The sequence below is a fragment of the Strix uralensis genome, chromosome 20 (assembly GCF_047716275.1).
Source record: "Strix uralensis isolate ZFMK-TIS-50842 chromosome 20, bStrUra1, whole genome shotgun sequence".
In the NCBI taxonomy this organism is placed as follows: Eukaryota; Metazoa; Chordata; class Aves; order Strigiformes; family Strigidae; genus Strix; species Strix uralensis.
The window spans coordinates 8,046,435-8,065,576 of record NC_133991.1 but is presented as its reverse complement, the minus strand read 5'-3'; the positions used below and the strand labels follow the sequence as shown (position 1 = coordinate 8,065,576).

General features: G+C 62.8%; 1 protein-coding gene across 2 annotated transcripts; it reads right to left on the bottom strand.

Moving 5' to 3' along the window:
* Nucleotides 1–11: 11 nt before the first annotated feature.
* Nucleotides 12–18,834, bottom strand: DPH1 (diphthamide biosynthesis 1). 2 transcript variants are annotated; one of them, XM_074890304.1, is made up of 12 exons: nucleotides 18,772–18,834; nucleotides 17,896–18,048; nucleotides 15,351–15,414; nucleotides 7,346–7,467; nucleotides 5,498–5,652; nucleotides 4,681–4,802; nucleotides 3,367–3,435; nucleotides 2,432–2,588; nucleotides 1,344–1,444; nucleotides 963–1,041; nucleotides 594–781; nucleotides 12–175 (listed from the first exon to the last, which is right to left on the bottom strand). In XM_074890304.1, exons 1-11 carry the CDS (start codon nucleotides 18,818–18,820, stop codon nucleotides 638–640), a joined length of 1,215 nt encoding a protein of 404 aa, XP_074746405.1. In that variant the 5' UTR covers nucleotides 18,821–18,834; the 3' UTR covers nucleotides 12–175; nucleotides 594–637. The 2 variants fall into 2 exon arrangements, with proteins under 2 accessions (XP_074746405.1, XP_074746404.1); XM_074890303.1 differs by having other exon boundaries at nucleotides 594–725.
* Between the last annotated feature and the right edge of the window lie 308 nt (nucleotides 18,835–19,142).

Sequence of the window (19,142 nt, the reverse complement as noted above, 5' to 3'; positions counted from 1 at the left end):
GTGCTTACCCTCGGGGGTGGGGCGGCTGCTGGTGCCCCCCTGCCTGCGCCCACGCCAGGTCCCGGAGCGTGGCGGCAGCAGGACAGGGTGCAGGCTGCGCTCACGAGGCTGCAGGGCCGCCGGTGCTCAGTCTCTCCTCACCCTCCGCCGGGGTGGGGAGCGCGGGCGGCTTCCCCTGCAGCAGAGGGGAGGGGGGGTCAGGATGGGGCCCCAGCCCCTGCCTGACCTGTGATGAGCCGCCCGTGCTCAGCCCCCAGCACCCCACGGGGCACGGCCGGTGGGGGGATCCCCCTCCCGGGGAGCCACGGGGCTAGGCGGGCGCTCACCCCGGTGAGGGCTGGCAGTGGGGGGGGACACTCGTGTGTGTGCCCCCCCCGTCCCCAGGCGGGCTGGCACCGGCCCCGTTACTGATCACCGGGAACGAAGCCACAGGGTGGCGCTTTTGGCACGTGGCACCGGGCACCGAACAGCACCTGCACTGGGCGCTCCCCCGTCCCCCATCCCCCATCCCACGGCCACCACGAGCGAAGGGACGGAGTGGGGACCCGCTGCCCCGGTGACACCCCGCGCCCCAGTGATGCCGCGCTGCCCACCTGAGCCGGCCGGCCGTGGCGTGGGGGCTGTGTGCCGGCGTGGTTCACTGTCCACGGCCCCAGAGACTGGCTGGCGTAGAAGTCCATGGGGTAAGGCTGCTGCCACTCGACGTCCCGGAGAGCCACCGCAGCCTGCGGAGGGGACGAGGAGCTGAGGCCCCGAGCGGCACCCGGCGCCAGGAATCCCACTGGTTTCACGAAAGATCAGAAATCCCAGCGGCACACCCGCTATGCACAGACAAGTTGTGGAGGGGACGCTGCCCAGCTGCAGGGATGTCCCTGTCCTGGTGGCTCGCAGCTCTGTGGGAGGCTCTGGCACATCACCCCAAGCCACGGCTGGTCCCCCCAAAATGGGAGATGGGTGCTCACCTCGTAGGGTGTCAGCAGCGGCTTGCTGAAGGCTTCTCCCCAGTCGATGGAGAGTCGGGGACAGGCTACCTGCACCCACCTGAAAGGGAAACAAACACATGGCAACAGATGGGGACAAGCATTTTGTGGAGAAAAAGCCACAATGAGGCCCCGCAGCAGCCCCCCCAAGAAGGAAGCGGAGTGGGCAGGGAGTGAGGTCCCTACTGTGCCAGAACCGCCCTGCCAAGGACACCCATGTCCCCTCCCTGCCCTGTGGGCCCAGGTGACAGCAGGACAGACGTGGCAGGGATGGCTTCCAGCAGGAATCAGAGGCCTGGACAGGGAGGGGTCACCCTGGGGACCCCAGCACAGGGGGCTGGAGGCAGGGGCAGCAGCACTCACGTGTCCACGTCAGGGAAGAGCTGCAGCTTGCTGGGGAAGATCTCGGACAGCAGCACCCGCACGAAGGGCCGGCCCAGGGCATGGAGACGTGACTCCAGGTGCTGCAGCAGGAAAAGGCATTCGGGGGGGTTAGGGGAGCCCAGACAGATGCCGTGGGCAAGCGCCCCAAGCTCTGCCCACAGCCCCTTCCTGGCCATCAGACCCTCTGTGGGTCCCAGCTCTGCCCCACAGCCACGTCCCCTCGGCAGTCGCAGGCCAGGCACAGGGATAGGGATGGTGACCATGGCTCTGGTTCGAACCCAGCTCTCCCCAGCGTGTGCCTCAGCCTAATGAAGTAATTACCGCTCAATGACAACAATCTGTTCTCGTTAGCGGCTGCCTTCCCTGGGACACTGCCTTGCCATGGGCTGGCCATGGCCGGAGGCTGCAGGAGGAGGAGAGGGGCCCATGAGGGGCCAGGGATGTCCTTGTCCTCCCGAGCCGGCACTAACTGCGCCCTGCCCAGCCAACCCCAGCCATGCCTGTGTCCTGCCCGCTGCGGAACAGCAGCTGCTGGGATCTCACCACCCTGCTCTGCCCACTGCTCCCTGCACTGCCCCAAATCTCATCTGTGGCTCCCCCAAAATTTCTCGGTGTGAGTGGGGCCACCGTGCTCAGGGCACCCCAATCCCGTGGGGAAGGACAGTGGTCCTGCTCCGCTTGCCTGGCTGGGGTGCAGTAAGTGCCAGCACGGTGGCCGAGCAGGGACAGCAAACCTGATCCGAAGTTCATCTAATTAAAACAAACCCAGGGAATTAATTGCCAAGCTGCCTGTGCTGGGGGGGTCTTCAGGGCTGGCCAGCTCTCCCCAGCGAGGAGCAGGTTTAATGAGTCCTTGTCCAGCCTCCCTCATCTGCTGCTAATTGCCCTGCTGGCTCAGCTCGGGGGCACGCAGACCCCATCCAGCAGCAACCAATGGGCTACCAGCAGTGCTGGGTCCACCCTCAACCCGGCAGCGAGACCACTGTGCCAATGGCTCACCGGTCCTTCCCCCTCCCCAGGAGCAGCGCCTGGTGTCTGGGAGGGGGCTACGGGGAGGGGGTTGGTACCTGCAAGATGCCAGGGGAGCCCTGGCGACCCAACGTGCCCAAGATGAGCCCCCAGCAGCGGGCACCGGCGGCAGCGCGGATGGCGTCCTGCCGAGCGCGGCGCATGCGCTCGTGGCCATAGTGCTCCTGGGAGAAGACCTTGCTGTAGGGATCATACCTGCAAAGCAAGAGCCCAGCTCACACACACCCCTCCACCTGCCCCACTCCATCCTGGCCCCAAATTATGCCCATCCTTCATTAGCACTAATTGCCTCCCACAGCATCTCCCCCCATGGCCGATGCAGGGCCCAGCCGGCTCGTTAGGCTGCAGAGAAGGGACAAGGACAAGGCGAGTGTCCCACTGCAGCTCCCAACACCCGGCACAGCCTGGGCTCTGCACGCAGCTTCGCACTCAGCTCCCCCCTGTCCCGGCTCATCAATTATGAAGAAATATTTGATTTGTTGCTTTGTTTGACGAGGAGAATTTTAATCAAATCCCACTCGGTTTCGGCAGCTTCACCAGCGCCATAAACCTGACGTGCGCCTCCCGTTAGTAACAAACGACCTACTAAGAAATTCAGATTTCGCCAAATGGGCCCAGCCTTTCACTCTTGATATTTCATCTGCTTTCAGCGGCCTCATCATCGCGCTTTATGGCCTCTGCCTGCAGCAGCCGGGCTTTAATGGCTGCACCTCCACAAGCTTTCACAGGTACTTGTCAAAATGTTTATATTCAGCCAGAGTAAATGGCTGGCGTTCATCTCCCCCGCGCATCTCTTCACCCACCCTGTGGCCTCTCTCCTGCCTGTACCCGCTGCAGGCAGCTGCCTGCCTGGCCCTGGGGTGTGGGGTGCTCCTGGGGTGCACAGCTGATCCCCGGCATGCTGGGGGAGCCGGGGTGCTCCCCACCGTGGGGCTGTTTCAGACCAGAGCGGGTGCCTGCAGGCTGCCCGTACCTGTAGGCAGGTATCCCTGGGTTGGCGATCATGATGGACTCCAGGTGGAAGCGCCCGTCGCCCAAATACCTGCCAAGAGAGGAGGGAGAGCTACGGCACGTGGGAAACAGCGGCACCCATCCATGTGCCCGCCCGCTTCCCAAGCCACACTGCGTGGAGATGCCAGGAATCCAAGCTCCCACGCTAGGACCCAGGGGCAGTGGGCACAGCCAGGGCTCCCCGGCTCCGTGCAGCACCCCTGGCACGCCGGGGTGGGAGAGGCAGCCATGCTCGGGGCCAGGAGGGATGCCCACGCCAGCATGGGGTGGCTGGGAGCTCGCTCCATCTCAACGGCTGGTTCTAGACGTTGCTGCTTCCATTTCTAATCGGATTTCAAGTCAGCAATTACATTTCAAAGCCTTTCATTCAGCTGCCCTAATGGAGTGAGGGCTTGGAAAATGAATTCAGACGTAAAACTTGACTAGATTTTGCCCTTAATTGGAGAATGACATTTTGGGAGATCAAAGCTAATTTGTCTGCAAAAGTTAGCCCCAGAGACGGGGGAAAGAAGAAAATAATAACGCAGGGAGGACGCAGGTATGCCAGCTGCGTGCACCTGCGCGGGTGGCTGGTGGGTACCGCACCGCAGGAAGGCCCCACTCTCGCCGATGCGGTGCCAGCCCGGCCGCCCCTGCCTGCTCCTGACGCGCTTGGGGAGAGACGGAAAGCAGCACCACTCCCCCAGCACTGGTGTGGCTTAGGGTGAAGCTGGAAAAGCTGGAGCCCCCCCAACCCCGTGCCTGGCAATCGCGAGCCCAGCTCCCCACACAGCCACGCTCAGAAAGGCGCCGGCACTGTTGGCTCCCGGCAGGGTGGGCGAGAGAAGGGGCTCGCCGGGGCCTGAACCCACACCTGGGCTCCCCGGCTCCCCCCAAGGGTGGGGTCCTTGTATTTATTTATTCTGCTGCGCACTGTATTCACAGTACATTAAGCATTTCCATTACCTAAAATAATTAGGTGATAGGAAGCGAAGTGCTCCCTCTAATTTGCTGTCCTTAAATAAAATTAATGTTGCTGTGATGTTGGGCCCCGGCCATTTGTCTTTTCCAATTATCCACCCGCCCTTCCATCTATTATCTATTCTGATATACGACTCAATTATTTCCTCTGTGCTACGAGCACACGCCACTCCAAACAGCACAGGGAACAGGAGGGGACAGCCTGCGGACGTCCCACTGCCGCCCCCCAGAACCGCCCCACGGCTGGGCAGGGGGCACAGGCAGGGCAGGCAGCCTGGGCCAGGCAGGAGGGTCCTGGAGGACCCTGAGTACTTACACGATGGCATCCGTGTCCTGGGCAAGCCGGGGCGATGTGCAGCCCAGGATCTCCCCTGGGGACAGTGGTTTGCACTGGGGCACACACACCTTGTACTGGGAGCGCAGCTCCTGTGACGCTGCCTGTGGGAGACGTGGGGTCAGCAGGGACAGACTGTGGCACAGAGCGTGGCTGAGGCCGGTGGTCCCCAGCACTGCGGGGCACCTTTGGGGACACCCCAGCACTGGCAGTCCCAGCTCCATGGGGCACCAGCAACAATGGTTGTGCTGTTTTGCCCCAGCACAGCGGGAGCGGAGGGGAGCCGGACTGCTCGGGGTGGCACCATCACGGAGGGCAACAGCCCCCCGCACAGCCGAGATGCTCTGCGAGGCTCAGCCAACGTATCAATTAAAAGACAAGGGGAAACGCTGAACGCTTCAATAGCCCAGTGTTTAGATAGACATGGCTCAAGAGGCTCATCCATCTCCTCCCATACTGCCCAGCCGGCCGTTCAGGGGCAGACAGACAGACCCGCCGGAGCTTCCCCTGCCGCTGCCAGCACTGCATCAAAATGCCAAGTGCTCCACTGCCTGCCCTGACATTTACAGAGCAGCTCCCGGGGGAGCCAGGGAGGGGTGCCGCCATGAAACATTGATCAGAGTTATTATAAAGTACTTGATCAACATTATGGCAGCAGCATATTATCGCAGCGACTCGTCAGAGGGGAACCGTTACCACCAGCACCCCAGGGCAGCTGCTCCAGCCTCAGAGCCGGGGCCAAGGTCGGGGGGACACAAGCCCATCCTGCATCCTGCACTGCTGGGGGTCCCCATCTCACCTGCACCGTGGAGACGAACTGGATGGTGCTGACGAGGGCCAGGGAGGTGCCCGCTGTGAAGTTGAAGCGAATGGTCTCGAGGAAATGGGACGTGTCGATCTTTATGTCCACGAACACATAGAGCATCTTCAGCCCCTGCGTGGCGTCAATGGGAACTGGTGAGAGGAAAAGAGAGGGTGTGAGTGTGAGGGCCCGGTGAGCCCGCAGCTGCTGCTGCCTGCAGTCAGGGGATAAAGCATGTTGGCAGGGCTCCCTGCACCCCAACCACCCCGGTGCGGGCAGGCCAGGGTGGGCTGTGCCACCCCTCTGCCAGTGCTGGCACCCTGGGCAAGGGGTGCAGATGGGAGCCACAGAGAGCACCCGCTCGTTTCTCTCCAGATAATGGCAGCCTGGGGAATCAATGAACACAAATCTAATTACCCCCGGTGCTAAGAAGCCTGTGTCACCACAATTAAGTGAATAATTAAAGTACACAGAGTCCACATCGATCCACAGCTCCGCGTTCACTTCCCATTTTGGTGCTCTTCACCTGATCACAATTAAGTGCAAATTACTCCCTCCCGCAGGGCACATGGGGCCAGGAGGGAGAGGGCAAGTGCATGCGCCCTGCTGTCGGCCACACTGGTGATGGGAGCACCGTGGGCAGCCCGAAAGGTGCCCAGCACCCTCTCAGCACCCTGCGGGCACCCCAGGGTGCCCTGTGACCCATCCTGCCCAGTGCAGGCAAGGTCCACGTGGCCACGAGCAGCGGATGGCGCTGGGCTGGTGACAGGCAGCCTAGCCAGTGCCTGCGGTCCCTGCAGGGAGCAGCTCCAGTTGTGACTCCTGTCCCTCAGAGCAGCCTGACTCCTGTACTGGATACGGCCCCTTCCTCCCCTTCCTGCTGCTCATTCATGAACAGCAGGCTACAAACCAGGGGTTTTATATTCCCTGTTCCAGTGGTGCCCATAACCCTCCTTCTGTAACAAAGCACCTAGCACAGATATTTATCACCTCGAATGCTCACGCCGACGTGGCTTTCAGGACAGAGTTCTCAACTGGGGAGTCAGTATTTCATACGGAGCCTGACGCAATTCTTCAAACCCATTTATACGGCCCCATAAACCTCCAGGAGGGCTGCCAGATGCCGGGAGCGTGGCAGCGGCAGGGATGCACATGCCTGCTACAGCAATTCTGCCGATCCACCTTAAAACCCAGAGCGTCTTATTGTTATTTTTGGGCTGATTCCATCCTGGGTGGACTTCAAAGTTAGCAGCATCTGGGACAGCAGCGCAGTTTCCATGGCAACTGGATCCAGAGTACGGTCCGCCTGGGGAGCACACAGCCTCCTCCTCCCTTCCCCGCCCAGCCTGCGCTGCACCTGCAAAGCTGCCTTCCCCGGCCCCGCGCCGGCCCCGGGGTGAGTGGAACCCCCAGGCCATCGCTCCCCTCTGCCGTGCTCCCGAATTAATCCCCCAAAGCCCACAGCTGCAGGGTGGGGGGGTGAGAGCAGTGGCTCCCGGGCAAGTGGGGTCCTGCCAAGCCACAACCTTGCTGCTCTGCTCTTGGGCACAGGGCTGCGATTTGGGCGCTGCAGCAGCTCATGGGATGAGCAGGACAAGCATGCCCTGCTGCCCCCAAAATCCTGCCCGTGGGCAGCCACCCAGCCAGCCTGGCTCCATCCAAAGCCAGCAACCGAGGCTGGAGAACAGAAATCCCTTCGGGAAGGGATTAGCCCTTGCCACTAAGTCTCCGAGCTGGCATCGAGCAGCGCGGGGAGCCGCTCAGCACGGCACGGTGGCAGCAGCACAGCTCCGCAGTGCCACGCACGGCTGCCTCGGCAGCGCCCCGGGGCCGAGTGTCACCTACTCAGGCAGCTGTGTCCGTAGTGCACCAAGAAGTCAGCGCCCAGGGCCCGGGCTGTGTAGTCGTCCACGCAGCACGCGCCATAGGTCACGTCGCCCATCACCACCGCCTCCGCATCCGTGAACCTGCAGGGAAGCACAACAGTCAGGGTCACGGCTGTCTGCCGTCACCGCAGCTCACGTTCTGTCCCCCAGCTCCGTGGCACACCGCTATGGGGGGACCCCACACTGCCATTGAGCCCCTCGCCACGCGCTGAAGAGGACAAGCACTGGCTACTCTCCGAGATGTCAACATGATTAAGCTGGAGAGCGGTAATCCGCCTCTTCAATTGGGTAAAGCTGTTTGCAATTCAGCGGATTATCCGCTCATCAAACAATACGCTGCCAGCTTCCTAATGCTCCAGTGGGGAGAGGAGCAGAGGGAGACCCGGCGCAGCGTGGTGCCGCTGCTCTCACCAGCCGGCCCTGGGGACCAGAGCCACTGGGATGGGCAGAACAGCCGCCCTGGCATCCCCAGCTGTGCCAGCCAGGCTGACCGAGACACCGTCCCCCCGTGCCCGGGCACCGTGTGAGCTGGTGCACCCCAGTCCGTACCTGGCTGCGTCACCCACCCGTGTCAGTCTGGCCAAGCCGGGTGTGCTCCAGGAGTGGATGGTGCTTAGGGAGCACTTGGCAAGGAAATGCTGGTGCTGTCCCCCATCCCTGCTCCAGCATCCCGGCACTCCAGCCCGAGCCCACCCGGCACCCACTGGCCAGCGGAGGGGTACACACCGGTACCGGGTGGCAAAGCTGGGGCTCTGGCATGATTTAAAGGCACCACCTTTCTGGGTATTTTATTGCACCATTTCGGGGGATTATTAGCTTGGCTGCCTTCCCGGGGAGCTGCCGTGGTAGTTTACGGATGAAAGCAGGTATCGCGATGACAAAGCCCCGCGCCTGGAGGGGCGGCTTAAACCAGATGCTAATTCCTTATTTACGCCTCACACCAGCGTGGCTGTAGCTCAGTGCCAGTGGGACCCCCCAGTCACTGGTGTGGGGCTGGGGCAAAGGAGCCGGGGGAGGAGGGTGCCCCAGCACAGCATCACCCCCCCACTGGTGCTGGCTGGGGACCAGGGTCCCGCACGCTCCCCCCCGAGCGCCAGGCAGGGAGCGTTACGTCGTCGGCAAGAATAGAAATGGTGGGCAGAGCTGGGCAGATGGCAGAAGGTGGAGAAATGGCGGAGCGTGCTGAATATTAACAGCTCCGGCCCATCCGTCAGCGCCCAGGGAGGGGGACAGGGGAGCAGCTCTGCCAGAGCATCCCCAGAGAGGGGGCAAAGCCATCCCCACCTCCCGCATTCAGCCCAGACATCTCCTGCTCCCCACAGTGTCCCAGGGGCTGGGGATGTAGTTGGGGACTGTCAGAAGATGGATCAGATCCTGCCAGCACCCAAATGGTGCGCTCCCTCGCTGCCAGCGTGGCCCGGATGGGAGGACGGCTCCTCCGCTGCCTGCCTGGCCGCACTGTGGGGCTGGGGGCTGCCGGCGAAGGTTCGAGAAGACTCTCCCCCACCCCACTGAGCCCCCAGCCCCCTCCTCTAATGAGAGGTGATGAGATGAACATGAATCAGACTCCACACATCTCAGCAAAAGTGGAAAATTATTCAGCTCCTTAAGATTCAGGACGGGGAGGTCTGACTCAGAGCAGCAGCCAGCGCCGCTTAATTTTTTATAGATTAAAATGTATGCAAATTGGCCCAAACCCCAGAGAAAGTCCCTGGGGGTGAAGAGCAAGAAAGTGAAATAGCAACGGTGGAGGGAGGAGGGCAGAGGCTGGCGGAGGCACCCATGGCCCTTGCCCAGCGCGCGGGGCTGCAGCTGGCAGTATGAGGCCATCGACCTGCAGGCAGGGGAGAGGGGGCTGAGCCCTGTCCCGGTCACGGGGAACTGTCCCGCTCGGCCACGGCCGAGCAAGGAGCAAAGAGGCCACAGGATGATGCTTGTGAGGAGGGAGCCCAATGGTGCTGCCGTTGCGGCCAGCAAGGCTGGAAGGGTACCAGCAGCCCGGCAGCGCCAGCAGGAGAGGCACAGAGGCACCAGGACGGCACGCACCGGGGTCACCCACGCCGGCTGGGCTGGACGGTTGAGCGGAGCAGCAATCATCTCCCGAGACAAATCAAAGGCAAGTACAGGGGCCTCCCCTTGATGTTTTAATCAGTTCGGTGTCGCTGGAGCCTTTCATCAAACTACAGAGGAAGGAAACGTCAATTAGCAGCCACCTGCCTCCGACGCAGGTCGGGGAGCTGCTCGCCAACCGGACCGGACTGGGATGCAGGCGAGGGGCAGCCACGGGAGTGTCCTTGAGGGTGTTTCGTGTCCCTGCAACTCATCACAGCTGCGGACGGGTCCCAGTGGCGTGCTGGCAGGGAAGATGCAGTGACGGGGCTGTCCCCACCCAGCGCTGAGCCGCTCACTACAGCTGGGAGCTCATGAATATTGAACACGTGGGGAGGTTATTCATCTTTTACGTCCCGCAAACCCCAGCTCATTCTGAAAAACCGTCCGGCCTTAGCATTTTTCTCATCTCCCCCTAATTCATTATATCCTCCTTTAAACAGATGGCTCCCAAAATCCCATTTATAAAGTGCCATGCTCAGCACTGGCAGGATGCGCGCCCTGGCAGGCCACGTCCTGGCCCCCATCCCAACTGCTGGGACCCCCCGGACACTCCCAGCCCTGTTCTTCCCTGGCAAGCATGGGGCCAGTGACCTGGGGACAAGTTTGGGGGCTGAAAATGTTGGGACAGACAGGCACGCACAGGGCCAGCACGTCCTCAAGCTCAGGGCAGCTGCTCCCCGCCACCCAAGTGCAGGCGCTGGGCTGGAGCAGCTCTGATTTATCCTGGCCCCTCGACAAATAAATGAGAGCATTTGCTTCTGGCAGGAGCGTGGGGTCCCCTGACATCGCAGTAATGTGTGAATGATACCGTGCTGGTCCTCACCCCGTAAAGCAGAGCCGCTCTCCCTGGCGGAGAGGAGTCTGCAGCCCCGGCACATCCATCGCGCCTGGTTCCAGCAGCCCTGGGCAGGGAGGGGACTGCAGGGACTGAGCTGAAAGTGGCCGGGCCTGGCACTGTGAGGCTGCTGGAGGATGGAGCTGGCATCGAGATGCTGGGGTGCCTGTGTGTCCCGCTGGGGATGGGGACCTGGAGCGGGGTGGTCCTTGCTTCACAGCCACCTGCCTCGCCTGCGTGTGACTTCACAGCACAGTCACACTGTGGTGTGGTGTCACCTTCCTGCCAGGAAACGCCTGGGGATAAGCAAGAGGGTTATGCCCCGCAAATACCCCACGCTCCGTCCCCTGGGGGAAAGGCAGAGCCCCATGATCACCCCACAAACCCTACACCCACTGCCTGCCCTGTGGCACCCAAGCCCAGTCCATCCCAGGGATGGGTTCAAGTGGGTGCCTCTGTTCTGGGGAGTGGGGGCTGAGTGCAGCCCCGGCTGAGAACAATGCGCTTAATTAGCAGAGAAACCCGTTACCAAGCCCCATTACCAGACTCCCAACTTCATTAGCACAGGAAGGCTGCACGTAATTAAAATAATGAGTTTGCAATTTTACTGCAAACGGTGCTGGAAGAGCCCCGCTGCAGCTGGGCAATCACTGCTGGCGGGCGGCGCGGGGCCCCGCAGAGCATCTGCAAGTGAGTCAGGACGGGGAGAGATTCGTGTCCCCACAGCCCCCCAGGAGCAACCGTCTCCAGCTGGGTCCCCTCTCCTGAGGGGACCTTCCCCTCTGTCCTCACTGGAGGTGCCAGGGCCAACCCTGCCATCCCGAGGGGCACGTCCTACGGGAACCCCAGCTTTGCTGGCCCTGCAAAAAAAACCAATGCAAGGCAAACCAAAGGCCCAGCACATGGTGGTGGCGAAGCCACCGCAGCCATCCTGCACGAGATGGTGCCCGTCCCCTCTTCCTCATGGCCGGGCCATGGCACTGGCCACCAGTGCCAGCTCCCTGGGCTCTGTGGGGACACGAGGAGGTGGCACAGGGCATGTGGTGTTGGGACCGCACCTGCGCTGGCACATTCCAGCCCTGGGAGGTGACAGCCCTATAGACCCCACACACTCCCCCCTGCCTGGTCCCCCCCCACGCCGTCACCGCCCAGGCTGAGGTTTTAAACATCTCCAGTGAAGTGAGAACTTCATTCTCCCTAATGATGCTGTTGTGCAGTTAATGACGGTGATTAAATTCCCCTGCACAGCGTGCTGCACCGCGCTGCCAGCACCTCCGGGTTGTGCTTAAAGGACAAGGGGAGAAGGGAAGGCAGCGCTGGCCGGCAGAGCTATGGCACTGTGCAGCTGAGGCCGGATCCTGACCTGTGTTAGAGTCCCAGGATGGCTCTTTGGGACCTCCCAGTGACACTGCCGGCTTTGCCATGGCGCTCAGTGCCACATCACTCAGTGCCACATGGCAGACCTGCCTGGCCAGGGGACCTGGTGCCCCAGTCCAGCACCAGGAGGGGACAACCTGCATGGCACTGGGGACCTGCTGCCACCAGAGGCTTTTTGTCCTTACTACCACAGCTGCTGGCTGCTGGGCTGGGTGCACGATGTTTAACTCTTTGCTGCTCAACCAGAGATGATTCAAGACCTTCCCTGTCACTCTGAAATGTCCCCGTACGCTGCTGGGCACACCACAGCATGGTCACCGCCATGCTCTGCGCACCCCCAGCACTGCCTTGCGTGGATACTCAAAAGCCAGCGGGCTGTTGGGAGGTGCTAAGGCCGTGGCAGGGCAGCCTGCGCAGGCATCAGGACACCCCCAGGTGCGCCCCCCCCACCATCACCCGTCCCCACCACTGTGCCACGGCTGATTAGCAGGAGCCGCTTGCCCCGGCGCGGCACGGGGAGACGGAGGGATTAGCAGCTGCGAAGCCTGACAGCTGACTTTATTAACAAGGAATCAAAAGCCCAGCTGAGAGCCCAGCTGATCCGTCTGCTCCAGCCCCAGTGCAGGGAGAGGAGGGGTCCGCTCATGGCTGCACCCCCCCCACACACAAGCCAGTGGTGCAGGGGGCACTGCTGCCGCCTCCCTGGCACGATGGCGGGTGGGCTGGGGGGCTGCTCCCCTCCCTGAGCTGCGGTCCGAGCTCCCCCCACGCACCTCTCCACGCTGCCGCCCCCCAGCACGAGTTACCCTCCGCCGAATTACATCAGCTGTGACAAACGGAGCCAATTTGGAAGGTGCCGCGAGAGCGTCGTGATGCTGTTTCGGCAGCCCGCCGCCCCGCCAGCTCAGCAGACCCCAGCCCCGCCGCCCCCCCTCGCAGCTGGCCGCTCACTCCAGCGCAGGTTCGATAATGACAAACCTATTAACGCTAATTAACTGGGCCTCACGCCGGTCAATGCTGTAAGTAGGTTCTCGATTTCAAAGGCTCCAGGCTAAGTACCCCACCAGCCTTTCCGGAGGCAGCAGCTGTGACACTTCGGCTACATCTTCATCCCCGCAGCCCCTCGGGGCTCGGCGAGCACCAGTGCAATGCTGGGAAGCCTGGACAGGGCACTGGGGGGGTCCCCACCTCGCGGCCCCCTCTCCTCCTTGCCTTCACTGGGGCTCCCCGGGGACTTGCTCACTCCCACACTGCAGTGGGGGACACGGTGACACCGCCATCCCCCTGCACGGGGACAGATGGACCCACAGACAGCACCACGTCCTCGCTGAGCCGCCCATGCTGCAGCAGAGCGAGGCCACGTCCCCACTCTCGGCCCTTCCCAGTGCTGCCAGGCCACAGCACAAATATTTTATTAAAAGGCAGCTCCAGCCATCTGAGTGGCGGCAGACACAGCTCCGGTGGAGCCGGAACACACGGGGATGGGCACCATCACCCCAGGGGCACCAGCCCCGGGCACTGCTCTGTGGCCATTACCAGAGCATGCAGGGGTGGGGGAGCTTGCTGGCACCCCCAAACCCCAACTCCCAAGGAGGGGCCAGGAGGCTGCAGGGATGGGCTGGGGAGAGGGGCTGCTTGCTGAGCAATGCTCCCTGTGGGCACAGGTATCCCCAGCACACTTGGCCCTCGCATCCCCTCTGTTCGCAGTGGGAAGGGGACATGCAACCCCGGGGCTGACAGTACCCCAAGCCCCCGTTCCCAGCCTGGCTGCGGCAGTTACCGCTGGAGCACACGGCTGCAGCGATTCCCGTCACGTCGGAGGCTCGTCCGGCCCCAGCGCTGGGTGAGGAGGGCCAGCAGGAGCGGCGGCCGAGCCACAATTCCACATTAATGCCAGCGATGAATATTAATAACAGGAAGAGGCAGGCACTAACGAGGCCACCTGCCGATTCACACCTCACCTACGGGCAACGTAACCGTGTCCCAAGAGCGTCCCCAAGGGAGTGGGGACAGGGCTGGACTCCTGCCCACAGCCACAATCCTCCAGCCGGCGGTGCTGGTACACAGCCACGTTCCCAGCCAGAATCATGGAGGGCACCCGGTGCTCCCAGCAAGGGACTGGCAGTGAGGTGTCTCTGGGTGCTGCATGGTGGCAGTGAGGGAAGGATATGGCCTCGAAGCCATCCCCCATCCAACCACCAACCCACTGGTGCTGCCATGTCCCTGCTCTTGGCCAGGCACCTCTCCCCATGCAGCACCCATCTCCCAGCACCCATCTCCCACACCAGCACCCCCCGCGGCAGGGAGGGTGAGTCCAGCGGGGCTGCCAGCACCCTGGCATCCACCAGCATCCACCAGCACTCCGGCATCCACCAGGAAGTGGGGCTTAAGGTTTCATTCAGATAAAAGAGCCCCTTAATCCGCTGCCTTTGAAGTCGGAGACATGAAAGCGGCTGGGTGCCAAAGCCAGAGAGGAGGCAGCTCCGCTTAAAGGGACAAACCCACGCGGAGCCGCCCGCACTCGCACCCGTCCCCTCTGCCCCCCGCACCCGTCCCCTGCCCGCGCCCACCCTCCCACTGCTCCCTCACCCAGCCCGCGCGTGGGGCTGCTGTGGTCCCGTGGGGGAAACGACAGCAAAGCGGGGACAAAGCCCGCAGGCACGGCTGCCTCCCCACACGGCACGGCAGCGGCTGCTCAGCTAGCAGCAGCGGGGAGGCAAGCCTGCTCGCCCTGGGAAGGCAGCTTACTAATGAGTGCCGTGACCCCAATGGCAGACGAGGCACGCGGTGCTATTAGCACTAATTCACTGTGCGAAAACAGAGAGGGGCTGGGGAGGGGGCAGGCGCAGCAGGGAGAAAGCCAGCGGGCGGGGAGGAAGGGAAGGAGGCACGCTCGGCAGTAAGGAGATTATGGCCAATTTCTGCAAGGTGCCTGCATCCGCTGCCGCTGCAAAGCCCAGCTCCTCTCCGGCGCCTCCGACCTCACATCCCAAGCGGCACAGAAAATCAGGAGAGGAGCCACAGGGAAGGGGCTGCCTGGCAGCAGCTGCTTGCAGTCACCCTGTCCAGGCCACCACCATGGCCTCAGGCCTCCCAGCTGGAGAAACACTGCCCCTGAGCACCTCCATGCTGCTTTCGGGGCAGCACAGCTGCAGGGACAGGACAGGGCCATGGGGGAGTAGGGCAGGAGCTCTGCGCGGCCACCAGCCCTCCCCTCGCTGGCCGTGCTGCAGCGGCAAGCGTGCAGGCACCGCGCTGGCGTCAGCCAGTTATTAACGTGGCTGCTCCCCGGCTCCATCACCCCGACGAGGGCCCCGACACGCTGAGCTCAGCAGCTCCCGCCAGAGCGGCGGAGAGGGCCAGGCTGGCACGGTGCCGGTCCCTGTCCCCAGGGCTGTCAGCAGGTCCCTGTGACCAGCTGCAGAGCAGCGGCGTTGCCTGCAGCCGGCCAGGCTGTGGCCAAGGTGTCCCTGTGAGGGCAGCCACGCTGGGGCCCCCCATACCCCCCTCAGCAGTAGCCCCGGGCCTCATCCTGCACAGGCAGCGCTGTCTGGCAGCCACCCCATTCCCAGCAGCAGCCCCCACCCCCTTGTCAGGCCCCGCAGCCGAGCAGGGAAGTGCAGAAAAGCCGTCGTCTTACCGCTCAACGATGTCCGCAATGGTGCAGGCGAACATGAGGAGGCCTTCCGGCATCTGCAGGGCCACTGGGAAGAGAAACAGCCCCGGGGTTAGGAGGGGCTGGAGGGGATACCCCAAAACAGGAACCTGGGCACCAATGGCTGGGGTCAACGTGTCCAGCTTGAGTGGCAACGGCAGGAACGACCCTCCCCAAATTGGCCAAAACCGGTGGCTGTGGCAGCCAGCGTGCATGTGGTCCTGCCCCGGGCCGTATCCGTTCTCCCTGCCCGCACCCGGCCCCTGCGCACACCCCTCATTGCTTTCTGAACCCGCTGACACTGCTGGTCTCTCCTGCTTCCCGCAGTAATGAGTTCCAGATTTTAATTATGTGCTGCACAGGAAAAGGTACTTTCTTCTGTTTATTTTAAACCTGCTCCTAATAATGTAAACGCGTGCCCCTGGTTCTCCCGCTACAAGAAAGAGTGAATAATCATCCCCTATTCAGCCTCTCCACACCATTCACAATTCCATACCCCTCTATCATATCCCCCTTCATTCACCTCTTTCCCTGCTAAAGGATCTAAATCTATTTAATCTCTCCTTGTACAGTAGCTGTTCCAAACCTTTGATCGTCCTCGCTGCCCTTCTCTGCACCTCCCCTCTCCGCTTCTCTCCCCGATTCAGGAGGGTGGCCAGCAACGCCGCAGCATTGTGCCTACCAGGAATTTATTCATCAATGAATGATGTTTCCTGGTGTGCTCCCTCCTCGCAGCTTGAAACAATCCCTTTGTCTCTGCAGCCCAGCTGGGGCCCCCAGTGCCTGGGGTCCAGCCAGGAGCCCCCCGTGGATCCCCACAAGCTGCTCCAGGGAGGTGAGGAGGAGCAGGGACCATGTTAGGGGAGGTGAATGGAGGAGGCCCCATTAATCTCACTGTCCTTTCACTTCCTGATCCCACCAAGACATCCCAGCTTCAGCGATATCTATCCAAACATCCTCCCCAGATCCCACTCCAACAGAAATCCCCATGCAGCCAAGTCCAGCCCTCTGGCCAGCGTGGGGTTATGTAAAGACCTGGCCCAAACTGCACTAATCTCACCCTACTCCCAAGGCAGGGCCCAAAGCTGCATGTGCTCTGCCAGCCCCTGCCCGACCTGGCAGAGCTGGGCAGGTCAGGGTCCCAGCATCCCCCAGCCCATTTGGGACTGTCCTCAACCCCAGACTGCCACCAACAAGCAGACCTGCAAACAGCTTTGCCTCTCCCAGCGAGGTGTTGGCAGGAGGCAGCTGGGTCACTCTCTGCCAGCACGGCACTATGGGGACAGGGGATGACATCCCAGCCCCCCCAAACCCCACAGCAGGCAGAGTGCAGGCAGGACTGGCTGCAGCCCGGCGGGAGGCTGCGTTCCCCCAGCAACGAGCCCCTGGCTGGGCTCGGCACGCGCAGATTTTTAAATCCCAGCACGGCTGGCTGGCTGATGGGCTCGGCTCCCAGCTCTGAAGCCTAAATCCCAGCCGCATATTTACATTTAATTAGGAGGTGCTAAGCAGCAAAACACAGCAACGAAAGCCAGAGTGGCACGGCTGGGCGGCCTCGCCACGTCCTGATGGGCAGCCCTGCCTCACGCACCACAGCCAGGACGCATCAGACAGCCCCGCAGCCGCCGGCCCCTCGGCATCACAGCCAGGGCCAGCTCAGGCAGCAGCTCCCAAAACATCCCCCGTGACGCCTGCCAACTCCTGCCAGCTCGGAGGCAGCAGGCAGAGACATTTCCAGGTGGACACAACATTCAAATCTGGCTCTGCCCAGAGCCCCCGGTGCCACACAACCCCATGAGTGGCCCCTGCCTGCGTGTGAAGTGAGGATGGGGATGTTGGTGACACCCGGGGATGGAGGGGGAGGCTCCATGTCCTGAAGGGTTCCCCCAAGCCGTGGGGACACCAAGCATAACCCCACCTCGGCTCATCCGCAAGCACCCCGAGGGCACCCTCGAGGGTCACAGACCGAGAGCTGGTTCAGCCACAGCGGGATGCACGTGCTGAGGGGGGGACAGACCTGGCACCACCCCGCAGCACCACAGCACCTGCTCCGGGGCCACCATGGCCACTCCCCACCCTGCCAGGGCTACAGTAACCCCCCAAGGACCCTGACAAAGGTTCAGATCTGATCTGGTCCAGCTTCCAACCAGCCTCTCCAGTCCCCTGGAGCCGGGGGTTGTGGGGCTCCCCCTGCCCAGCCCCGGCAGCGTGGCAGGAAGGCACAGGTCGAGAGGAGAGCAGCAGGGACTTGGCCAGCATCCCAGACACATCTCACAGGCTGACAGGTCCATGCAGCTCAACCTCTCCTGTCCGATGCGATTATAATCCAGAGATACAGATCTATTAACCCACCTCGAGGGAAAGAGAGCTCGCCAAGACAGAGCCGAAACAGGCCAGGCAGCTCAGCACCATCTCTGCCCCAGACTCACCAGCCCTGCACCCTGGTCCCCTCGCCACCGGAGAGCTCAGCAGCACCAACCCACCACATGCTGCAGCCCCAAAACCCCTCATCCCCTGGGCCAGTGCTCACCCTTCTTGGCTTGAGCCTGACGAATCCGCCAGATGGTCTTGGGGATTTCAAAGTTGTAGTTTCGGGGCAAGGCCTCCACCGCCTCCCGCAGCTCCGCGTTACCGAGGATCTCCTCGGGGATCTGCTGCGCCGCTCGCCGTGCGGGGCCTCGGGCTGCAGGACAAACGGGGTGGCCTAAAGAAGCGACTGAGAGGGCAGCGCACCCCGTATCTCACAGGTCACCAGCATCCTCGCTGCCCTCACACCACCCCTAGGGACAAGCAGGCAGAAGGGGGTGCGTTTCTGCCCTTCACGCTGGTGGGAGGTTGCTGACACTTCTGGGGGGAAAACACCTTTTTTTTTATCCCAGAAAGCACCACTGTAACTACGTGAAATGCTCTAAGTGGGGTTGGGTTCCCCCAAGCCGTGGGGACACCAAGCATAACCCCACCCCGGCTCATCCGCAAGCACCCCGAGGGCACCCTCGAGGGTCCCTCCTGCCCCATCAAGGGGATCCCATTATCCCACCGGGGAAAAGGCAACAGCAGCGGGTGAGCCAGGCCCGTCCCCGGGAGCCTCATCCTGAAGCCGGCCCCCGCCAGCAACCGCCCCCCTACAGCTCGGCGAAGCCGGAGAGCAGCGGGGGAGTGACAGCAGGGGGATTATTCACTATTTCCAGCCCAACACCGGCACTCATGAGCCACCAAACCCTCCCCGCACGGCCCACGGTCGAACCGCCAAAGGGCCAGCTGGGCCGGGCCGGGCCGGTGGCGGGGGAGGCCGGGCCGGTGGCGGCCCGGCCTCCCCCGCCACCGGCCCGGCCTCCCCCGCCGAGGCAACCGAAATAGCGCCCGGTACCGACACCGGGAACCCAGCGTTGACCCGGCCTCAGCCCACCTGCGGCGGGCACCGGGGCCGCGCTCCCGCCCCTCACGGAGGCCGCCATGGCTCTGGAGCACGTGAAGGCGGGAAGGCAGCACTAAGCGAGCCCCGCGCTAGGCCAGAGCAGTCGCCGGCCGAAAGATCGAGTGTGGGAGCGCGCCGGCGGGCCCCGACGGGACGGGCGGTGCAGCGGGGACCGGTGTGTCTCAGCACGGTCCCGACGGGCCCCTGGGTGCGCAGCGGGGCTTTGCCAAACTCTGCCATGTCAAGACTGCTCCCCTTCACGTCGGGACCGTGGGCCCGCCGCATCCCCTCCCCCGGTGCTGACAACCCCGGAGCTGCCGGCCCCAACGTTAACAAAAGGACAGGGCGGGGGCGCCGGGGCC